The sequence below is a fragment of the Anastrepha ludens genome, chromosome 6 (assembly GCF_028408465.1).
Source record: "Anastrepha ludens isolate Willacy chromosome 6, idAnaLude1.1, whole genome shotgun sequence".
In the NCBI taxonomy this organism is placed as follows: Eukaryota; Metazoa; Arthropoda; class Insecta; order Diptera; family Tephritidae; genus Anastrepha; species Anastrepha ludens.
Genome location: NC_071502.1, coordinates 52,047,924 through 52,068,861, shown reverse-complemented (window position 1 = coordinate 52,068,861; position 20,938 = coordinate 52,047,924). Strand labels below are relative to the sequence as shown.

General features: G+C 38.3%; 2 protein-coding genes across 5 annotated transcripts in view; one reads left to right on the top strand and one right to left on the bottom strand.

Annotated features, from left to right (window-relative positions):
• LOC128868242 (electron transfer flavoprotein beta subunit lysine methyltransferase-like) overlaps positions 1-20,938 on the bottom strand; it is a 120,246-nt gene that overhangs the window by 24,766 nt on the left and 74,542 nt on the right. For all 4 annotated transcript variants that reach the window (XM_054110102.1, XM_054110100.1, XM_054110101.1 and 1 more), the window contains one exon: positions 20,381-20,541. In XM_054110102.1, coding sequence (XP_053966077.1) covers positions 20,381-20,514 — 134 coding nt within the window. In that variant the 5' untranslated portion in view covers positions 20,515-20,541. The remainder of the gene's footprint in view (positions 1-20,380; positions 20,542-20,938) is intronic.
• LOC128868240 (trichohyalin) lies at positions 4,014-6,955 on the top strand. Its single transcript, XM_054110096.1, has one exon. The coding sequence runs from the start codon at positions 4,172-4,174 to the stop codon at positions 6,734-6,736; it is 2,565 nt and encodes an 854-aa protein (XP_053966071.1). The 5' UTR covers positions 4,014-4,171; the 3' UTR covers positions 6,737-6,955.

The following is a 20,938-nucleotide window of genomic DNA, read 5'->3' as shown; positions in this document are numbered from 1 at the left end:
GATATCTCGAGTTCTGATAAATGAATCAGCTTAAAAATTTAATTATATATTCTCTGTAATAGTGTCTCTCGTCTGACATAGGATTTTTTTGATATCGTTATTTGTTAAATTGTTATAAACAATAGTAACATCAATTTTAGGCAAAAAAAAAGAAAAAAATTTCAAGAGTTTTTTTTTCAACGCCAAAATTTTTTATCGACATAATCCTACGTCAGACGAGAGTCAATACTATGTATATATTAACAATATTTTGTTTTTTTGTTTTAGATCACCGAAACGTAAGATTTCATGTACACCGTTTAGACACCTAAGAAAAGCGGACCTGCGTTTGCAGAAGTGCCACAGCGGCCATTTTGAATATTTTGACTTAAAATTTTTTTTTCAAAAACTTAAATATATAATAAAGATAAGAGTTTAAATAGATTTTATGAACGAGCAATATTTTGTTAGAAATAAAATCCGGAAAATAAGCCTGTTTTTTCCCTTGTCACAGTAGACTTCCCCCTTAACTACCACTAAGAAATTAGTGGAAGTGCAAAATGCTCAAACCTGATAAATATATTTACATACCATTTACAAATCGGCGCAAAATTAATCACCCTATCGAAAGATTTGTATAATAAATACTATTTGGTGTCCGCGGTTTCCCTTCGAGACTAGTCTTCTTATATGAGACTCGGCTTCTATATGAGACTCATAAAATTTGTACATAAAATTGCGTGATACCCAAATCATCTGCCTTGTTATTTACCATTTTTGTCCTAAGAGTGAAACGGTAACGCCATAAATACATTTGTACATTCTTTTGAACAAATTGAAACCCATATTTTAACATCAGCTCAAAATATGTTTTTTTTTTAAGCTCATCAAACAGCTTTCATTTGGAAATACGAATACGAATCACTTTACAATATTATAGTTTCAAATTTTCATTTCACATACAAGACACCGAGAACAGTTACGAGTAGTAGAAGTAGGTAATGATGTGGTGTTAAAAGCATCAGGACTGTATCCTAATACGAACAGCGGAATCATTCAAATGGCGCTAGGCGAGCTTAACTCTTGGTCCACAGGCTGTGGCCTAAGTTTAAAGCCGCATAAAGCAGAAGTTATGATTTTCACCACCAGATACAAGGTACCAATTTTTATCCTACCAAACATTAATGGACAAACATTCTCACTTTCACCCAGTTCAAAGTACCTAGGGGTAATTCTGGACGCCAAACTTAGCTGGAAACTAAACGTCGAAGATCGGGTATGGAAAGCAGATATTGCTTTATATGCCGTGCAAACGAATGCTAGAAAGAAGATAGGGTCTTCAACCTATGTACAGTCTATTATTGCGACAAGTTTAGCATACCTCGGAGAGGACTGAATATATCGTACTGACGGCTGCTAGGAATTGAGTAAGGGATTCTCACTAAATAACTTCTACATTACACTACAGTCTATATGGATGGCTCTAAAATGGAGTGTGGTGTTGGGGCAGGTATATAATCCCGTAGACTTAAAATTCAAAAATCCATACGTCTTCCTAAGTCTACAGACTCCAGACGGAAGTACTCGCAATTGGGGAAGCTTGTAGGTTACTAAACGTAGATTTCTCTTTTAAGAGCAATATTGCTATTCTTTCCGATAGCCAAGCTGCAATCCAGGCGCTGTTTTCGGCTACAACAACCTCTAAACTGGTGGAACAAAGTAGGAATAGCCTTGCCACCTTGAGTGAAAACCATAACGTTACCTTAATATGGATCCCAGGTCATCGGAACATTGAAGGTAACGAAAAAGCAGATGAACTGGCAAGAGGGGGATCTGCCATGAATAACATTCTTGCATAATCTGTATTCACACCACTGAGTGCAGTCAAAAATACAATTTCCTCAAAGTACATCCGCATCGCGAATTGCAGATGGAGAGACCAAACCACATGCAAAATTAGCAAAACGTTATGGCTTACCTACCTCAAACAATCGGCAACATTGACAAACATGAAACGGCGGGACGCCTGGTGAGTCACGGTAGTCATAACGGGCTTTTAGTCTGTCGAGGAACAAGCAGTCAAAATGGGCATCCCTCACAACACATACTGACACAGTTGCAAACAATTGGAGAAAAAGGAAACAATCTTCCATTTCCTCTGTGAATGCCCTGCTTAATAGAAGGAGAGAATGTCAAGCCTGGGCAAACCACTGTTCGAGAGTCTCAAACTTGGGGCTTAGAAAACAACAAGGCTTAGACGTCAACAACCTAATAAGGATCTTAAACCGCACATACTCGATGTAGCCACGCTGTAAATAACCGTTGAACAAGTTGATAGCGAGGACAAAATGGTACGGAAGCGCTAGTTGGATTCTGGATGAATCGGCACTTTAACCAACCAGTAGAGGTAGAGGAAAAACTAAGTACAATGCTCTTGTAATTCTTGCATTCGCCCTGACTACGTGTAGTATACTCCTGGAAAGGTGGGCTTGGAGTCAAATTGGTAAGGTCGAGAGATTCTTCTGGCCTCGTTCGGGTCGGAGGTGCTCGAGGGAGCTTCTAAGGTTAACTAACAGCTAACGAATTTCGTGGGTGCTCTCACAGGATCGTCTGCATGTTGCGAGACTCGAGTATGAGTTGGAATCATCAGATTTAGGCATTTTGGGTCTCACTCTTAGATCTCTTTGCTAGACCAAGATATTAGCTACCTGATAAGTTTCAATACTTGCTTCAAGCGATTAATTCAGTTTTCGTTCGATCTTTGGGTGGAATGCCATAACTGCGTGGATTTGTTGGGATTTGGTTCAGTGTTTCTATGCCTTAATTGCGGTGACCCTTCGGTGGACAATACCAAATTTCTGAATGTATTTCTGTCATGAAGAGGTCGCTATCAAAAATCAACTGCCATAACGGCGACCTCTTAACGTGTTGATTTAAATACTCTTCATTAGTGAATAGCTTTCATCGTCCTGAGTATTCGAGTAAATATTCGATGGAAGTTATTCCAGTTGACTTCTAGATCGGTCCAATGGTTTCAGTTCCTGCGTCAGTTGTAGTGAGCAGAAATAGTTGGTTAAATAAACACCCGTTATATACGCGTTTGGGCACATAAATTAATATGCCTGGCATGAAGTAGAACGAAAAAGAAATTGTTTTAATTTTGATTAAGCTAGCAATAAATATAATATAAAACACTCAGATCTGTACAGAACTGTAAAAAGATCGATTAATTTGAAGTGTCGAAACAACCTTGAAGCCATAAAAAATCAATAAATTACCAACTGTTTTTGGACACGATAAACACACTCCTCGCAATGTCTTCAGATGACAACAACGTTTATAAAAACAAAAAAGTGAAGGGATAAATAAAGGGAGAAAATAAAAGGATGACAATGATGCACGAGCACAGCATGCGGTATAAAGGAATTGTGTTACCGGATATTTAGTGCTATTTACAGTTTAACTGCAATCAAGCCAATTAAGTGCAGCTGCCACAAAACAGAATCTACAATAGTAAAGAAAACAGTAGAATGCATCTTTAAGTAAAATGAGCCCCTAGCCGAGGGCATGGCACAAGTGTCAAGTGTAAACTTGATATCGATGACCTGGGGCAATGCAAAATTTATTACCAGCAACCGTTGCAAAGCGACGCATCGTGTGAATTGAGTCCATCCTGACCATATGCTGAGCCAGCTTACAACTAACTAAAAATAGCACGATGATAAGCGCTGCAAAAAGAAATAAGAATATGAAGCATGCAAAAAGCTGCTCAAGGACACGCTAGAGCTCGAACTGCATTACTGGTTTTTGAGCATAACCGCAATGTCAGCGGTCACCATAGGCAGTATCGTATTTTGGCGCTTCTGCCGGACTAAATTTTAGTTCGTTTTATTTTGTTGCTTTTAGAATCCATTAAGAATGTCCAAAGTACAGTTGTCGTCGCCGTTGAAAGGCTATGTGGATACTGTTCGCAATTTGTATAAATAGGCTGGACTCGCCACTGTGAGCCGTCAGTTCTGTTTCAAGCAAGTAACGTACTAGGCTAGTTCCAATAACTCCGAGTGGAATATTTTAGCGGACATAGCAGTTGTACGGAACAGAGTGAATACTAAGTACAAGGCAGTCAACAATAAACTTTCGGATTATATTTAGGAGTAGACAAGCTTACATCGAATAAAGAAAATCTTCAGCAATGCGATTGCTCATAGTGTCAGTGGTTAGTTTGCTGGCGGCTAGGAGTTGTGCGTATCCGGCCACTGTCTCCGGATATCCCTACCGTGCTGAGTTGCTTGCCTATAGTCCAGCGCGTGGAGAATTTCCTGTGGTGAATGCATTAACGTCCGGTTATGTAAGTTATCTCAATCCACAGGGTGCAGAGCATTTGATTGGCTACAAATATACTGAGCCAGTGAAAAGCAGGAGAATCACTAACGAAGAATATTTAAATCAGCTCATCAAGGGGTCACTTAATAAAGATGAAGCTGAGATCACCAAAGCACGTGAAGAACATTTTCGTTTATGGTCAATTCAGCAGTATGACCAATATAGGCAAGAAACTGAGCGCCTTAAAATGGCTGGTCAGGAGCCCTCAGCTGATTTGCTTTCAAAAATTAGAACACTGGAAACTATCATTATTGCCGCAAGACGCGGCGCTAATGTCGAAAATCCACTAACGAAGCAAGTACGCGATGAACATTTACAGTTATGGAATGGGGCACGTCTGGCAGGGCTGCAGCTGGAAGCTGGAAAAACGAAGCAACAAACGGGTGTTGCCGAGTCATCAGTGCAACCAAAAATATATTTACGTTTCCAAGGCGCAGAGCTGTCTAAAGAGGCACCATCCCAAATTGCAATTGTGGGTGAAACGGCTGAGCAGAAGAAGGCGCGGGAGGAACACTTGCGCATCTATCAGGAGCAATTGCACCGGGTGCAACAGCTGCAGGCAGAAGCGGGAAAAGTTAGCGTCAGCAGCGCGCATTTGCCGAAGGAGGCGCGTTCTGAGTACGAGGCCAAACAAGGAGAGCAGCAACAGCAGCAGCAACAACAAGAACAAGAAGTAAAAATTGTGGAACATTTGAGTTATTTGAAGGAGACGCCCGAAGTACAGCGCGCCAAAGCGGAACATTTGCGTTTGTGGAATGAAGCTAAATTGCGTGCACAAAACGAAGACTTCAAACCGGAGATTAAACAATTACAGAGTGAGCAGTTTGCGACTGATGGACAGTATGTCACAAAGAATGTCGCATACAAGTCGGAAAATTATAATAGCCAGGACAAGCAGGCACTAAAAGCGTCAAAAACAGAAAATCTCGAGAAGCAGAGCAATAAATACGAAGGCGAACTAAAGAGTACATCTGCGCAGCAGACCAACGAGAAGTATCAGGATTCCAAATTGTACATTGACTCACAAACGCCCACAGCCGTCCAGGACACACCAGAAGTGCAACGCGCTAAGGCAGAGCACTTGAAGATCGTGGAAGAGTTACAAAAGAAAGCACAATTTATTGCAGAAACCGACACTGACTCCATAAATGGAGCTGAGCCAGCCATACAACAACCCACGTCCGCACAACCACTTCAACTGTATACACCAATCGCCGCCAATACGCAGACAGCCACTACAAAATCCATCTCCGATGCTGGTATTTACCAAAGTCAGCAACAGGCGTACGCTGCAGTGCAAGAAACAGCTGAAGTGCAACGTGCACGAGAGGAGCACCTGAAGCTGGTGAAAGAGGCACACTTGAAAGCCAGTCAATATCAATCACAGAACTCCCAAATTGCCAACGAGCCAAAACCTACGCTATACGCAGCAGTAGCTGCATTAGCAGATAAATCAGTTGAACAATTCAAAAACGAAGAGGTGCGTTTACGTGTCGAGGAGGCAAAACAGCGTGAAGCTGAAATTCTGGCTGAAGCTGAACGTATTAAGGAAGAGGAACGTTTGCAAGCTGAAGAGCTGCTACGCTTGCAGCAAGAAGAACAGCGCCGCCAAGAGCAGGAACGTTTAGAACAGTCTAATGAAAATAAGGAAGCTGTGCACTATGCCGAAAAGCCGCAACTACCGGCTGTGGAGCAATCGAAAGAAACGCTCGAACAATTAATCCAAACACAAATCAAAACAGGCAGCGATCCCAGTGTAACATATGACATCCGTGAAAAGGAAAAATATGCTGCCAATCCATATTTACTGCGTTTTGCAACTACAGCGGCAAATCAGATTGGTACACCCGTTGCCACTACTGCCTATTACATTGGTGCACAGAAGCCTGGACTTCAGCAACAGAACTATGCCAATCCCGGTTATTACTACCTGCGCGATACCAGCGATAGTTACATCAAATTGGATAATCCCTATTTCCTGCAATACTTTACCAACCAACAGGGTGGTAAGGCAACCCTGGCAACTGCTGATGCAGCATCGCTTTCATCCGCACTTGCAGCTTTAAACCAAGGGCAAAAGAGCGAACAACCTCCTGTTACATCGTTCGCTGAGAAACCAATTGTGCCCATCATACCGATTGCATCCATCGCTCCAATCACCCCAGCAGGAACAATTGCACCAGTCACGCCATTAGCTCCAATCGCGCCGATTGCCTCTAGCGCCGTCGCGACCATGAAAATCGACTATGGCAATGATCCTGCTTTAGCTGCTTTGGAAAAGGCGACACGCGACCATTTCCGCGCGCATGAAATCGCTTTGGAGCAATTGCGTTTGGCCAACCAAAAGCAACCGGCGCAAAAGGATTGCTACTGAAAGTAGAGGTTTAAGGCAGTTTTGGCTCTTTACACAGTTTTATTAATACGAATGTATGCACAAAAATACAGATGATATTTTTTATTGATTCCCAGATTCGTGAAGTTGGTATACTCATGGACTGGGTTGTTCTATTTAGTTACTATAAGCCATAATTTTTAGTGTTTATTTAATGAAGCAAGTATTGAAAAACAATAAAAAAAGAGTTTGATTGAAAAGAGGAATTGATTTTTCTACCAAAAACAGAATTTTGAAAATGTCAAAAATATAAAACAAAATATAATATGCATATGTATATATATACATATGTATATATTATATATAATTGGCGCGTACACCCTTTCTGGGTGTTTGACCGGCCTCCCCCAGCTATTTGTGGCGTGTGTCTTGATGTTGTTCCACAAAATATAATAGCAAGTAAAATAATACGTCGGAGGGCCCATAAATATCCGATTTATTGGAAACTCTAATCTGAGTGGCCAAACTCAACTTCTTCTTCTTCTTAATTGGCGCTATAACCGCTTACGCGATTTTGGCCGAGTTTAACAAAGCGCGCCAGTCGTTTCTTTCTCGTGCTAACCGGCGCCAGTTGGACACACCAAGTGAAGCCAAGTCCTTCTCCACCTGATCTTTCCAACGCAGAGGAGGCCGCCCTCTTCCTTTCCTACCACCAGCTGGTGCCGCATCGAATACTTTCAAAGCCGGAGCGTTTGTATCCATTCGGACGACATGACCCAGCCAACGTAGCCGCTGGATCTTTATTCGCTGAGCTATGTCTATGTCGTCGTAAAGCTCATACAGCTCATCGTTCCATCGTCTGCGATATTCGCCATTGCCAACGTGCAAAGGTCCAAAAATCTTACGCAGAATCTTTCTCTCGAACACTCCAAGCGTCGCTTCATCGGATGTTGTCATCGTCCAAGCTTCTGCGCCATACGTTAGGACGGGCATGATGAGAGTCTTGTAGAGTGTTAGTTTTGTTCGTCGAGAGAGGACTTTACTGCTCAGTTGCTTACTTAGTCCAAAGTAGCACTTGTTGGCAAGAGAGATTCTACGTTGGATTTCAAGGCTGACATTGTTATCGGTGTTAATGCTGGTTCCTAAATAGACGAAGTCTTTTACAACCTCGAAATTATAACTGTCCACAGTGACGTGGGTGCCGATACGCGAGTGCGCCGACTGTTTGTTTGAAGACAGGAGGTACTTCGTTTTGTCCTCGTTCACCACCAGACCCATTCGTTTTGCCTCTTTATCCAGTTTGGAGAAGGCAGAACTAACAGCGCGGTTGTTAAGGCCGATGATGTCAATATCATCGGCATACACCAGCAATTGTACGCTCTTATAAAAAATTGTGCCTGAGCGATTAAGTTCTGCGGCTCATACCATGCTCTCCAACATCAAGTTAAAGAAGTCACACGACAGCGAGTCACCCTGTCTGAAACCTCGTTTGGTATCAAACGGCTCGGAGAGGTCCTTCCCAATTCTGACGGCGCTGCTGGTGTTGAGCAACGTCATCTTACATAGCCGTATTAGTTTTGCGGGGATACCAAATTCAGACATCGCGGCATACAGGTAACTCCTTTCCGTACTGTCGAATGCAGCTTTGAAGTCGACGAAAAGATGGTGTGTGTCGATTCTCCTTTCATGGGTCTTTTCCAAGATTTGGCGTATTGTGAATATTTGGTCGATGGTAGACTTTCCAGGTCTGAAGCCACACTGATAAGGTCCAATCAGTTGGTTGACGGTGGGCTTCAGCCTTTCACACAATAGGCTCGCTAGAACCTTATAGGCGATATTTAGAAGACAAATCACGCGGTAATTGGCACAAATTCCAGGATCGCCCTTCTTATGGATTGGGCAGATCACACTTAAATTCCAATCGGCAGGCATGCTTTCATCCGACCATATTTTGCATAGAAGCTGATGCATGCACCTTACCAGCTCCTCGCCGCCATGTTTGAATAGCTCAGCCGGCAGTCCCTCGGCGCCCGCGGCTTTGCTGTTCTTTAGCCGCGTTATCGCTATTCTCACCTCGTCATGATCGGATAGCGGAACGACAATTCCGTCGTCAACGATTGGGGTATCGGGATCTTCACTTTCTCGGTGACATGCGCAGCTGTCACTGTTTAATAGGTTCGAGAACTGTTCCCTCCATAATTTAAGATTGCTCTGTACGTCAGTCACCAGTTCGCCGTCTTTGTTCTTACAGGAAAACGCCCCGGTCTTAAAACCTTCTGTAAGCCGCCGAACTTTCTGGTAGAATTTTCGGGCGTTGCTCCTGTTGGCCAGCATCTCAAGCTCTTCGCACTCACGTATTTCGGCCTCTAGTTTCTTCTTTCGGATAATACGTCTCTCTTCCTTTTTCAGCTCTCTGTAGCGATCCCACATGGCTCGCGTTGCGCCCATGCGCCAAACTCAACTACACTGCGCTAAATAACTATATCACTACGACTTATTAACAAGGTTTTACAATTTATTTTTTCCTTATTTAATTTTAATTATATCTTTTATTACAAAAACCCTATAAATCCAAACTTAAAACTTTATGCAAATGACAAAAAAAAAAAAACCAGATTAAAAAAATTTTCATCAAAATTACAGAAGCTTTAGCAGAATTTTTATAAATATTTCGAGTATGCGGTTTTGTAGTCCGTTAAATTTTGGCATAATAAAGTGTAAAGTGCACCTTTCAAGGAGCTTTAAAATTGCTGACGGCCTTTTACATTTTCTCCATATATCGATGCTCGACCTTGTTTTATATGGAAGAACACATCCAACATATAAGTTTTGCAGGTAGGTGGTATATAAAACTATTTTACCATCTTAGATATCTTACAGACGTTAATGCGAAAAGGGCGCTTATAGACAACATCCAAAACAGCAGTACAATAATTATGTACACACAAACCCTTGGGGATACCCAAATCTCTCAAAGAATTTTTAAGATAAAAAAGTATCTGCAAATTTTTGGAGCCAGTTCACACAGTTAAAATAAACCATTCGCTATTGGATTCATAACATTGTTATTCCTAAATATAGAAGAGGAAGTCCACTAAACCAAAATAAAGGGTGATCTATTTAGAGGTGTCGGATTTTAAACTGAAATAAAAAAACGAAAATTCAAACCGATTGGAGGGGGGCAACCTTTATTATTTTTGTGTGTTACAATTCATGACATTCATTTTTTAAAGATAACCGCTTTCAATGGTGGCCGCAACTGTGCCATAATCCGGCCATTCGTAAACACCAATTTTGAATGACTCGCTGGAGGAATTCTGTCGGTATGTCGTGAATAACTTTATAAATGTTGGCTTTCAATGCCTCAATCGAAGCTGGTTTATCCACAAAGCAATTATAATTTACATACTCTCACAAATAAAAGTCCAAAGGTGTGATATCACACGATCTTGGTGGCCAATCCACGGGCTGTACGGCAAGTACCACCATCTTGCTAGAACCATCACGGAGATGATTGTGGAGATCAAGGGCTTCAATTTCTGGCATCAAAAAGTCGTTGATCATGGTGCAGCCTCGTCTTTGAAGAAATATGACCCAATGACTGTTTTTATTTGATTCAGTAATGCCGAGAACCATAAGATCGCAAAGGAGTTGGTTGTTTCTAGCAACATAAGGCAAATTTACAATAATTTTAAGAATTTGTGTCTGGTTTTTTTGGAGTTTTTAGAGTTTGCTGCAGTGTCCCAGTGTCCAGCTACTGTGGGCATACCAAAGACCTAAATATTAGGGATAGGCAACTCAGCAAATTTTCAGGAGTTGACTTATTGACTTCAACTCATTTTAAGGAGTCAGCTCATACAACTAACTTATTTGACACTTTGAGTGTTACGAATACTTCCATTTGTATTCTCATAAGCTCTGTAAGTGATACCTTGACTAATATTTTGAAGCTCCTCCATATTGCATGAACAAATCATTTTTGAATATTATTGATACATATTTACAATCTTTAATGTACAAATGTTCCTGATCTCACGATAGACTACATATGTGTGCTAAACACTGTGGCAAAGTAAGAAGAGTTGTAGAGAATGAGTCACTAAACAACAACTGAGTTACATTCGGGTTTGAGAGGGAGTCTGAGGTATCGATTAACGGAATGGAATCAACCCAATTACTCAACTCTGAGCTGAGTTACTCACCTCTAACGCTTATATCTATGTGAACAGAATTGAGAAGGTGTGGCCAATAATAGACCGTTATCTGCCTTTCAGCGAATTTAACAGATTAAGCTGATAGGCTCACGTAACTGGGGTCATGAAGCGGTCTGTTTACGAAAAACTAAGATTGGGTTAGTGATATACTTGTATAAAAAAAAACACAATGTCACGTCATTGGCATACATATGAAAAAGGACTGATTGGACTGTGTATACATGTGAAATGATCGTGCCGAATTAGGCTGCCGAGTCCACCGTCACGTGGCAGGGAGGTAATACAATTTTGTTTTTCATCATAGTTATTGGCTAAACCTTGTAAATCTATCATCCTTGGCCTATATCGGTTTCCATTTGTCGTGTTTCACATACATATTTCCAAATTATTTGTGTCCTTTCAGCGATTGGTTTTATAATAATTTTTTTTTTGTAAGTTTAAAGTTATGACACGTGTATTGAAAAAATGCTTGCATTCATTTTATGCATAAGAATCTCAAGGTTAATTATGGAAAGTGGACCGCCATTTCAAAATACTTATTATTTAAAAGAAATATATTAATTCGAAACTTGCCCCAAATTCATATTTTTTCAAACCAATGCCAATGGGTGAAATGAAATAAAGCAAAAACAAAGCGATACAACATTCTGCAGTAAAATATGCGCAAATAGCGGTAAATTTATTTTTCAAAACAAATTCAAGTACAGGTGTCCCTGGCTCGTTTGCAAGTGAATGCGATTGTCGTATAATTTAAACTGCTCACAGTGCGCATAAAAGTTGAAAGATTTAAATTTTTACTAGAATATAAATGAGATGAATGTGAAATCAAATAAACAAAGCACAGGCCGATAAGATAATTGAAAAACACCTGAGCGGCGCCAATCCAACGCACTCTGAGGTAATTCGTTTGATTGATTGTGAAGCGTTCGGTTGACCGTTATTCATTAGCATAATCGCTCACCGCCAGCGCCAGCGCCTGCCTATACATGCGGCTGTGTAGCCTTTTTTCAGTCCCTACGTATGAGATGTTTGCGCAGCCATTGGAATGGAAATTTCGTAAGTACCGCAATAGAGGTATTTAGGCCATAACTGTAATGAAGTGTAGTAAATACATACAAATATTGGGTATATTTTTATGTAAGTATATATGTATCTATGTATTATAAAAAAAATTATTTTTAGTTTTTAGCAACAGGTTGGCGGGTGATATCTACAACTAAATGCGATGCGTTGCTATGATGTGTTGTTGTGATGCCAAGCGCCGTTTATAAACAGCTGAGTTATCTACATCTGAGTGCTGATTGTAGATATACAAATGCTTGCAGGCAAGCATATTTTCTATGCCAAAAATGATTTCATTAAAAAAAAAAATGATACTGCTGTTGCCATGTTCATTTCACTTTTCGCATTGCGGTTTGCTGAAATTAGCATTTTTTCTAGACATTTAAAATTGTACGCACACGGTAAATAGCACAGTCAAGCATATCTTTTGACTTGTTTCTAGCTCGTATATTTCGATGTATTTGGCGCAACCACAACAGATAAAACCCATTTATTTGATTTCTTAATTTTATTTATTTTTTAAGGCATTTCTTGACCTACCTCAATCGAATTTTGTTAACTACTTAGCAGTTATCAGTTTCTAAGCGCGCTAAATTTGGTGAAAGACGTATGCTCAGCTGCTCTTATATCGATTTAATGTGTGAAATAGCGTAGAAATTGTCGAAATCGTTTGCGATAAGATAAGCGAGAGAGCGCTTCATGTGGTTTGTGACGCAGATGTATGCGTAGTATATGAAGGCATTCAGTCCCGACAAAATTTTTAAATTCCGGGATTTCGGGATTTCAAAATAGCAATTCGCGATGACATTTAAATTTAATCTTAACTAATTTGGCATGAAAAATTAAAGTAATTAGTAATGCCGGTAATTATATTAAAAACACTAAAAATATATTCAGGACGTTAACAAATTTTGCAACAGCACTGAAAATTTACCTTTAAAATGTTTACTTTCATTTTCTTATAGCAAATTTAAAAAAATTCAACTTGTTTTCTCATGCTATTCTTTCTCAAAACACATTTTACACAGAAATGTTTCTGATGATAATGCTATTTTTTTCAACAAAAATAATGAAATGATCTTTGCAATAACGTCTAACATAAGTCTTCCAATTAATCAGGCATTAAAAGGGGATTTCTCAGTCTTAATAAGAGTTAACCAGTTTTCCAATGAAAAAGCATAAGAAAAGCAAAAGTTGTACGATATCGCCACCTTGTGAAAGTGTAAAGAAAAAATAAACATTCACAAAGAGTTCTACGTTGCTAAAAATAGTATGTAAGATACCAAAACTTTTCAAAAATATAACATAAAAAATTTTTTTGATCGAACTTTACCAAATTTTTTCTGTATGAATCGACAACTTTAAATATGTATAAAGAAAAGCAGATCTACAGTCTAAAAGTTCTTTTTGGATTTTATTAGGTGAGATGTGAAATTTCATTTACTTTTGATTTCATTAAATACGGAGACATAAACCTCCATTGCGTATCACTTCAAAATAATTTGTTCCCAAATAATTAAACACAGTAACCCGTAGTCATAGTCCAACTTTAAAACATATCTTATTTAAAACCCAATTCCAGCCCAAAATTAGTTTTTAAAATTTTGTCAATTATATATACATATACAATACTATATGTCAAAATTAGTTTCTAGCAGCAATGAGAGGGAACAGAGTTGTCCATATGAAAGGAAAAAATTAGCTAGGCAAAATAAGGAAATATGAGTACCTTAATTAGTTCACCCTGTGTTAGCTGATTATTATTTATATTTAGAAATGGAGAAGTAAAAAGTAACAAGGAAGAAACTTAGAACCTAATTTTAACATATAAAATCGCGTTCTCCTCATTTTAAAGTTAAAACTCTGTTTTTGTGATAAAACGCATTTTTAGTTGACTGAGACTTCGGTCAAATGATGTTTATTATAATAATTTATAATAATTATATATTGTAATATTATAATACTTCATTATATATTATAATACTTTATTTAAATCGGTAAAACTATGCTTTTGTATTTTTTTTATGACTACGGGCTAGATACTAAAATAATCATTTTAATACAAAATTATATGTAGTTCCATTTTAATAAGGACAATTTTATTTTCGATTCAAAATAAATCTCATACAGATGACATAATCTCAGAGGTCTTAGAAAGTTCGAGGTGTAGATCGGATCGAGGAAGTCTCGTGATCCGTGATGAATTGAGGTTGTGTTGCAGGTTTTACATACACTTGCCTTCATGTAGAATTATCACGATGGATTAATTTTTCATAGGCCGCAATGCATTAGTAGACGAGAAATTTTAATCAGTTATTCGAAAGTAAAAGGGAATTTCGCTGTGAAATCTTTCGGTCACAAATTTCCTTGCCTTTAAATTTTCGGCAAGGTTTTTTTTGTATTTGTCATGGGCCAGTATGATCTTCCCTTCGAAAAAAAATTACTGCAAGTACGCTCTATATAAACTTTTAATACAATACAATGTCTTTCCATAAAAGTTTTCTTCATAAAAAGAATTCAATACAACTGTAATTTACATACTTTTTCTTACAGAAAAAAAACTATGCTCTTGTAAAAACTCAATTCGTTGTCAATATTGCTAGAATATATCAAACCTTTTGAATGAATAAAACCTTTGTACGCATTATATTACTTAAGGTACAAGTATGAGCAACTGTGTGTCGTAACTGCTCTCCGGATGACTGTGCAGAGAATCGTAATGAAACGCCCTCTCAGTGATCTTGTTCTACCTCACTTGAGGCGGAAGGCTTGAATGCTTTTAATTTTCATTTCCGCAGCTTCTGATGTAATCATTGTAAGCGTTATTCATCCTTCAGAGGTTAAAGTCAATCGGTTATTGCTCGTAAGAACAGCCACAGACATCGAAAAGGCGGACCTTTACCTAAGATGTCTTAACAAAACTTGGGGCAGCCGCAAGCGCTATTCACTCTGCGCTCTTTAACCAGACTCGATTTGATTGTGAAAGCTGCTAAGGTCAGCTGCATAGGCCCTGGCTATCTGAGAAAAAACGTCGTGCTCTCTTTTATGCCTCAAAAGGCTCCTGGCGTCAGAAAGCACTACAGGTTTGAAAGTACTGGGAAAAGTAAAAAGGGGTCACTTAACCCGGGCACTTAAATTGCACTTTAAAGTTAGAAATAGTTTAACGGCTAGGTTATTAAAACTCACTTCACTGGGTAGATGAAAAAAGGCCATATAAAGTAATATCTTAAATAATCTTAAGTAATCTATTGCGATTCAATGCAATTCCGGCAATGATTCAACTAATATTCAAAGTGACTCCAGATATTGATTTTCAATGGATTTTCCATTCGTAACTAATAGCTACGCTTCTTCATTCATATTTCCTAATAAAATTACCTAAAGCATTATTAATGTATGTCGAAAGCTTATCAGACAAATTTCTAATTTTGATAGAATAGCTACCCTTTGCTTTTCCATTGTATTTGTACATATATTTAAATGAATCATTGTTGGCGCATTATTCATAACGAGGCAAATTATTAGAACTTTTGAATGTTAGGAGCTCCTCAAGCGAGCATTATTCACTATATAAATAAAAAATGAAAGTTAGAAATAAAAATGTCTAAGATACCACACATGCCTCGCAAATGACTAAGATAATGTTCGAATAGACGTTGTAAACAAAATTTCATTATACCTGAAGTATTTACTATGTAGAACTCGTAAATTACCTCCCTTCCGCAGTGATGTGAAGATACATTTTTTCAAAATTGTAATAGAGAATTGTAAGTGAAAACCTGACATATTTACATATTGTGCATACATACATATTAATTTATTGCGCACTATTTTGCGATTCAGTAACGCTTGGAAATTTTATCTCCATGGCGTATGAGCAACAAATCAGCTGCTAGTACAAGCAACCAGAGAACTTCGTGAATTTTGCCTATCAAAGTTTCTTACTTTCTCGTGCTAACCGGTGTCAGTTGGATACATCAAGTTGAGTCAAGTTCTACTCCACCAAATCTTTTCAACGCAAAGAGGCCTTCATCTTCCTCTGCTACCTCCAGCAGGCACCGCATCGAATACTTTCAGAGTTGACGCGTTTTGTACCCATTCGGAAGACATGACTTAACTGGATCTTTATTCGCTGTACTATGTTATGTCGCCGTAAAGCTAATACAGCTCATTGTCGCATCGACTTTGGTTCAAAAATCTTTTGCAGAATCTCTCTTTCGAACGCTCCAAGAACCGCCTCATTGGATGCTGTCATTGTCCTAACTTTTGCGTCGTACAAATGTACGTCGATGTTCGTGGGACTTTGTTACTCAATTGCATATCAAAGTAGCACCTCTTGGCAAGAGCGATTCTCCGTTGCAACTCAAGGCTGACATTATTATCGGTGTTAATGTTGGTTCCCAAATAAACGAAGTCTTCTACCACCTAACTCTTATCAAGATTTACTATCGGATAATTGCGTTGTGAATTAAATTGCATGGCTTTGACATTGTATATCTATTTTTATATATAAATACTTTTGCTTATTTTATTCAAAACTCGTTATACAGACACACACACATATGCATATGCGCTATCAATGGCTGATGTAAATGTACATACTAATTTGTTCAGCCCCCAGTGGGCTTATCAAAATGGGTTAGTGGCATGGACACAATCACATATAAACATATAGAAATACTTGTGGAATCTGTAGTAATTGTTTGACATTAATATCATTTGTTCATTTATTAGCAACCTGACATGTATGCGCACTTGAACGGTCTAGACCGGCACACAAAGTCAATGACATTGGAAAAATCCAAAATTTGGTATCTAGTATATATATGATATATATTGTGCATATATGTACATGTGATGTAGTAGATATCAAGAATGTCTGCAAGTTGGGTGTTTGGATGCATTTGTGGAAAAATACCGACTGGTTGCATGCACAGAGCGTGTGATCTTAATGGACCAAAAGTATAAGCTCAAACATTATTTTATTACATTAGTTATGGTAGTATTCCATTACTGGTGGTTATTAATTAAATATGTGCAAACATGTATGAGTCCATTAAAAGCTCATCGATACCACCATTTGAGCTGATGAAGTGCATGTCGTCGCCTCGCGCAGTTTCTGGTTGGGAGTAGGCACAATTGAACTGTAGCTAAGCATGTTGAAGTGGCGAGATAAAAGGGGATATTCCAGCGGTTGTACGCTCTAACATTAGCACGTAAAGGTTATTCAAAAAATAGTTATTTTCAATGCTTCTGTTTCATAAAATGTGAATGCACGAAAATACCAAAGTAAAAACTGTATAGAATGAAAATCTCAAGAAATGGGAAACGCGGAATTTCCTAATTCGTGAGTATGAAAAAATATGAATGGTTTCTATTTATTTGCAAAAAATTATAAAACCTGCTGGGAAAATTTTGTCGGTAACTTAGACAGTGCATTGAACGCAAAACAATTGCAAGCATTAAATAAAATTTATTTAGAAAAATGTAAGCACTGACAAGAGCAAAAAGGCACAACTTTAGTGTTGATTGGCATAAATGTGAACCATTTTAATCAATGAACAAATGTGCATCGCGCTATAAAAGATTAGAGATGTATGAATTAATTTTATGCTAAAGTATTATTTTAAATTTTGGGGAATTTTTCTTCTTTTTCGTCGCTATAGCATAGGTTAGGTTCTGTTATAGCTGTTGTTCGTCCTGGGTCAAAAGCAGGGTCATAGCCCATTGTGATGTCGCATGTAGGACTTGTCCTTATCTCTGCTAAAATCAATGCGATTAGTTCAGAACCTTTAGGTTCGAATTTCCAGCGACCTGAGATCTTGCAATGCATTGAGAAATGGCCCATCTAAAATAGTAAGCAGGACAATGGCACAGAAGGTGCAAAATTGTCTCTTCGCTTTCCTCATCTAGACAGCCCCTGTAGAAGTCAAGTGTTTTTACGCCCCTCCTATGTGTGTTCCCTTCCGTTATAACGGGAATCAGTGTGCTAAGACTATGCTTATTTTGTCTTTCGTTCGCTGTTATAATTTTTTTTAAACATATGGTAAGTAGCTTTCTTGACTGTAAGAGTATGCCTATTGTCGTCGTCTGTGCAGTCATCAGACAGTTTGGTGCAAAGTCACTGTAGTTCATCTGATCAGTATAAAATTTAGTTTCAAAATCAGCTTAAATAATTTTTTTTAATAAAGAGGAGAATAAATAATATCGATCTGTAGATATTTTATGCCAAAATGTTCCGGAAAATTGCATTTTTTCTTATGCGAATTCAGTGGTAACTTTTAAAGCGTTGGCGTTGCGTGACTACCACTCGGAAGTGCACCGATTCGATTTTCCGTGCATAAAATACCCAAATGATAGGAAAAGGCGTTTTCTAATAGCGGGCACCCCTCGGTAGACAATGGCGAACCTCTGAGTGTATTTATGCCATAAAAAAGCTTCTCATAAAGAAACTATTACATCGTTTGGGGTCGGTTTAAAACTGCAGGTTTTTCCAGTTATGAAACAACATCTAGACGAATGCCACAAATAAGGAGAGGAGTTCGGCCAAAAAGGGTGTAAGCGCATATTATATAAAGGGTTTTCCAAGAAGCGGTCTTATTTTGATATTCAAAGAAAAATTCTATTTTTCAATATAAATGATCGGATGTTTATTTCATTATAAAGAGGAAGGTATGCCGTTAATAGTGGAAAATAACATCAGGCAAATGACCACCACGACTACGCTTAAAGGCAATTTGAAATTCATGAAATAGACCTACCCTTTCACTTTTCTTTTGTTTTTGAATTTTCATTAATTTTTGATAAAAATATAACTGGAGTTTGAGCGGGATTTTCTCTAGGTCAGCCAATATGTATTTCAGTCTCCTTCAAACTGCCGGAAACTAGTAGTTTTTTCAAGCAGAGGTCGTGCTGGGGATCTCACGCCACTAAATTTCCAGTCTCATAGCGGGGTCACCGGTCATTGGGTGGTCAGAATTCGTGCGAAGAAGCTTGGACTTCCGTACAGCCCCCCTCGCAGAAGCTGTGGGGAACCGTTAGAGAAAGGAATGTTGAATTTTCTTGGCAAAGGTCCGCGTCTGGTGGCTAGGCGCTTAGGTTTCTTAATATGCCTTTCGGGGATAGCCTGAGGCAGTTTTCCAGCCTAGATCCCGTTTCACTACTCCACTATATCAACAGCACTAGATGGCTGCAGATGGGTTTTCCTCCTTTAAGTTTTTGAAACTTTTCGCAGGTAGTGGTCTACATTATGGTATCAAAACGGCATTCTAGTACCCGTGGTATTCTTACCATTACAAATACAAATATCTTAGAAATTCAACTTTAAAACTTTGTAAAAGATTCATAAATAGAATAACTTTATTCAAAATAGAATAACTTTTTTTATATTAATCGTAAAAATATTTTAAAAAAGGACCTTAAACCTAAAGAGTAGTACTTTGCGATGCCGTTGTGGAAAATTAAAAAAAAACTTAAAAAAAAAAATAATTGGCGCGTACACTTCTGTTAGGTGTTTGGCCGAGCTCCTCCTCGTATTTGTGGTGTGTGTCTTGATGTTGTTCCACAAATGGAGGGACCTACAGTTTCAAGCCGACTCCGAACGGCACATATTTTTATGAGGAGCTTTTTCATGGCAGAAATACACTCGGAGGTTTGCCATTGCCTGCCGAGGGGCGACCGCTATTAGAAAAATGTTTTTATTAATTTTGCTTTCACCGAGATTCGAACCAACGACCTCTCTGTGAATTCCGAATGGTAATCACGCACCAACCCATTCGGCTACGGCGGCCGCCAAAAAAAAACTTTACCTTGCTCAAAAAAAAAAATAAAAAAAGGGCCAAAATCTGCATTTTTTGACTACTTAACCTCAAATTGCCAAAAATCCTGACGTGCTGGAGCATTTTCAAGGTCATATTCGTTTTCAGCATAAAAACCCTTCAAGAAACACCCATAGCGGTTGTAGAAAGCGAGATTTCGCAGGCCTGTGTAATTTATAATTTACATTATAATTTTGATAATTTTTTTCCCACATGGTTTGGCGGATTTTCTCTATATTAAAATATGCCATGCATTCGTCACTGCAATATACGAGTATGTATGTATGTATGTAGTTTGCTCTCAATTCGTGCTGCGAAATTGCTTTGACCTATTTTCTCAAAACAAGAACCATTCCACATAAGAATTAGACCGTTCAAATAAAAATTGTCTATTTCACTGGAAGACTTTCTTTGATCGCACCTTCCAAGTGCATAGAAAGCTTTCGAATACTCATTTAAGCAGTATACATTTCCACATTAGCACAATAAATAACGAGTTTCATGAAAGTGAAAGCGCTCTTCCTCATAATCTTATATGAATCAAAATTTTCAAGGTGATTAAAAATTAGCAGAGAATGTTCGCGTTTACTCACCCATTTGGCCGGCAGGGCGCGTGATCTCCAGCATGACGCTTTCCTTGCGTCACAGACTGAAACTGAAAGCTTCGATGTACCACTGACCGCTGGTACGGAAGTGTAGGGGGAATGCTGATACAGCGTCGCAACATACCTCAGTAGGGTTCAAAATATTTAGGCTGAAAAGAAATTTGTTCCACTAAGTACATATGTACATATGTATGCATGAACGTTAATCTACAAAGATAAATAAAATGTAAAAATAAAGAATCGAAAGCAAAATGCTTAACTGTTTCGAAAGAATCATGCCTCAGTTCATGAGCACTCGTATGTACTATATTAGGGTGACCCAACCAAAAAAAAAATTTTTTTTCTTGATTGTACTTCCTAATTTTTTCTAAAGCCAAAGAATTAGACGCCTATTTTTCATTTTTGTTTTTTTATTTTATGACAATTATTTCTTATAGTAGAATTTGTTGACAATTATTTTATTTCTTTATTTATTTTAATAATCTACACAAAAATATTAAGAAAACCAAGCCAAATTTAGCAACTAAAATATTAGCAATCAATACA

What these genes read in the sequence shown, in the direction of transcription:
- LOC128868240 (XM_054110096.1), top strand. Translation starts at nt 4,172, where the DNA reads ATGCGATTGCTCATAGTGTCAGTGGTTAGTTTGCTGGCGGCTAGGAGT.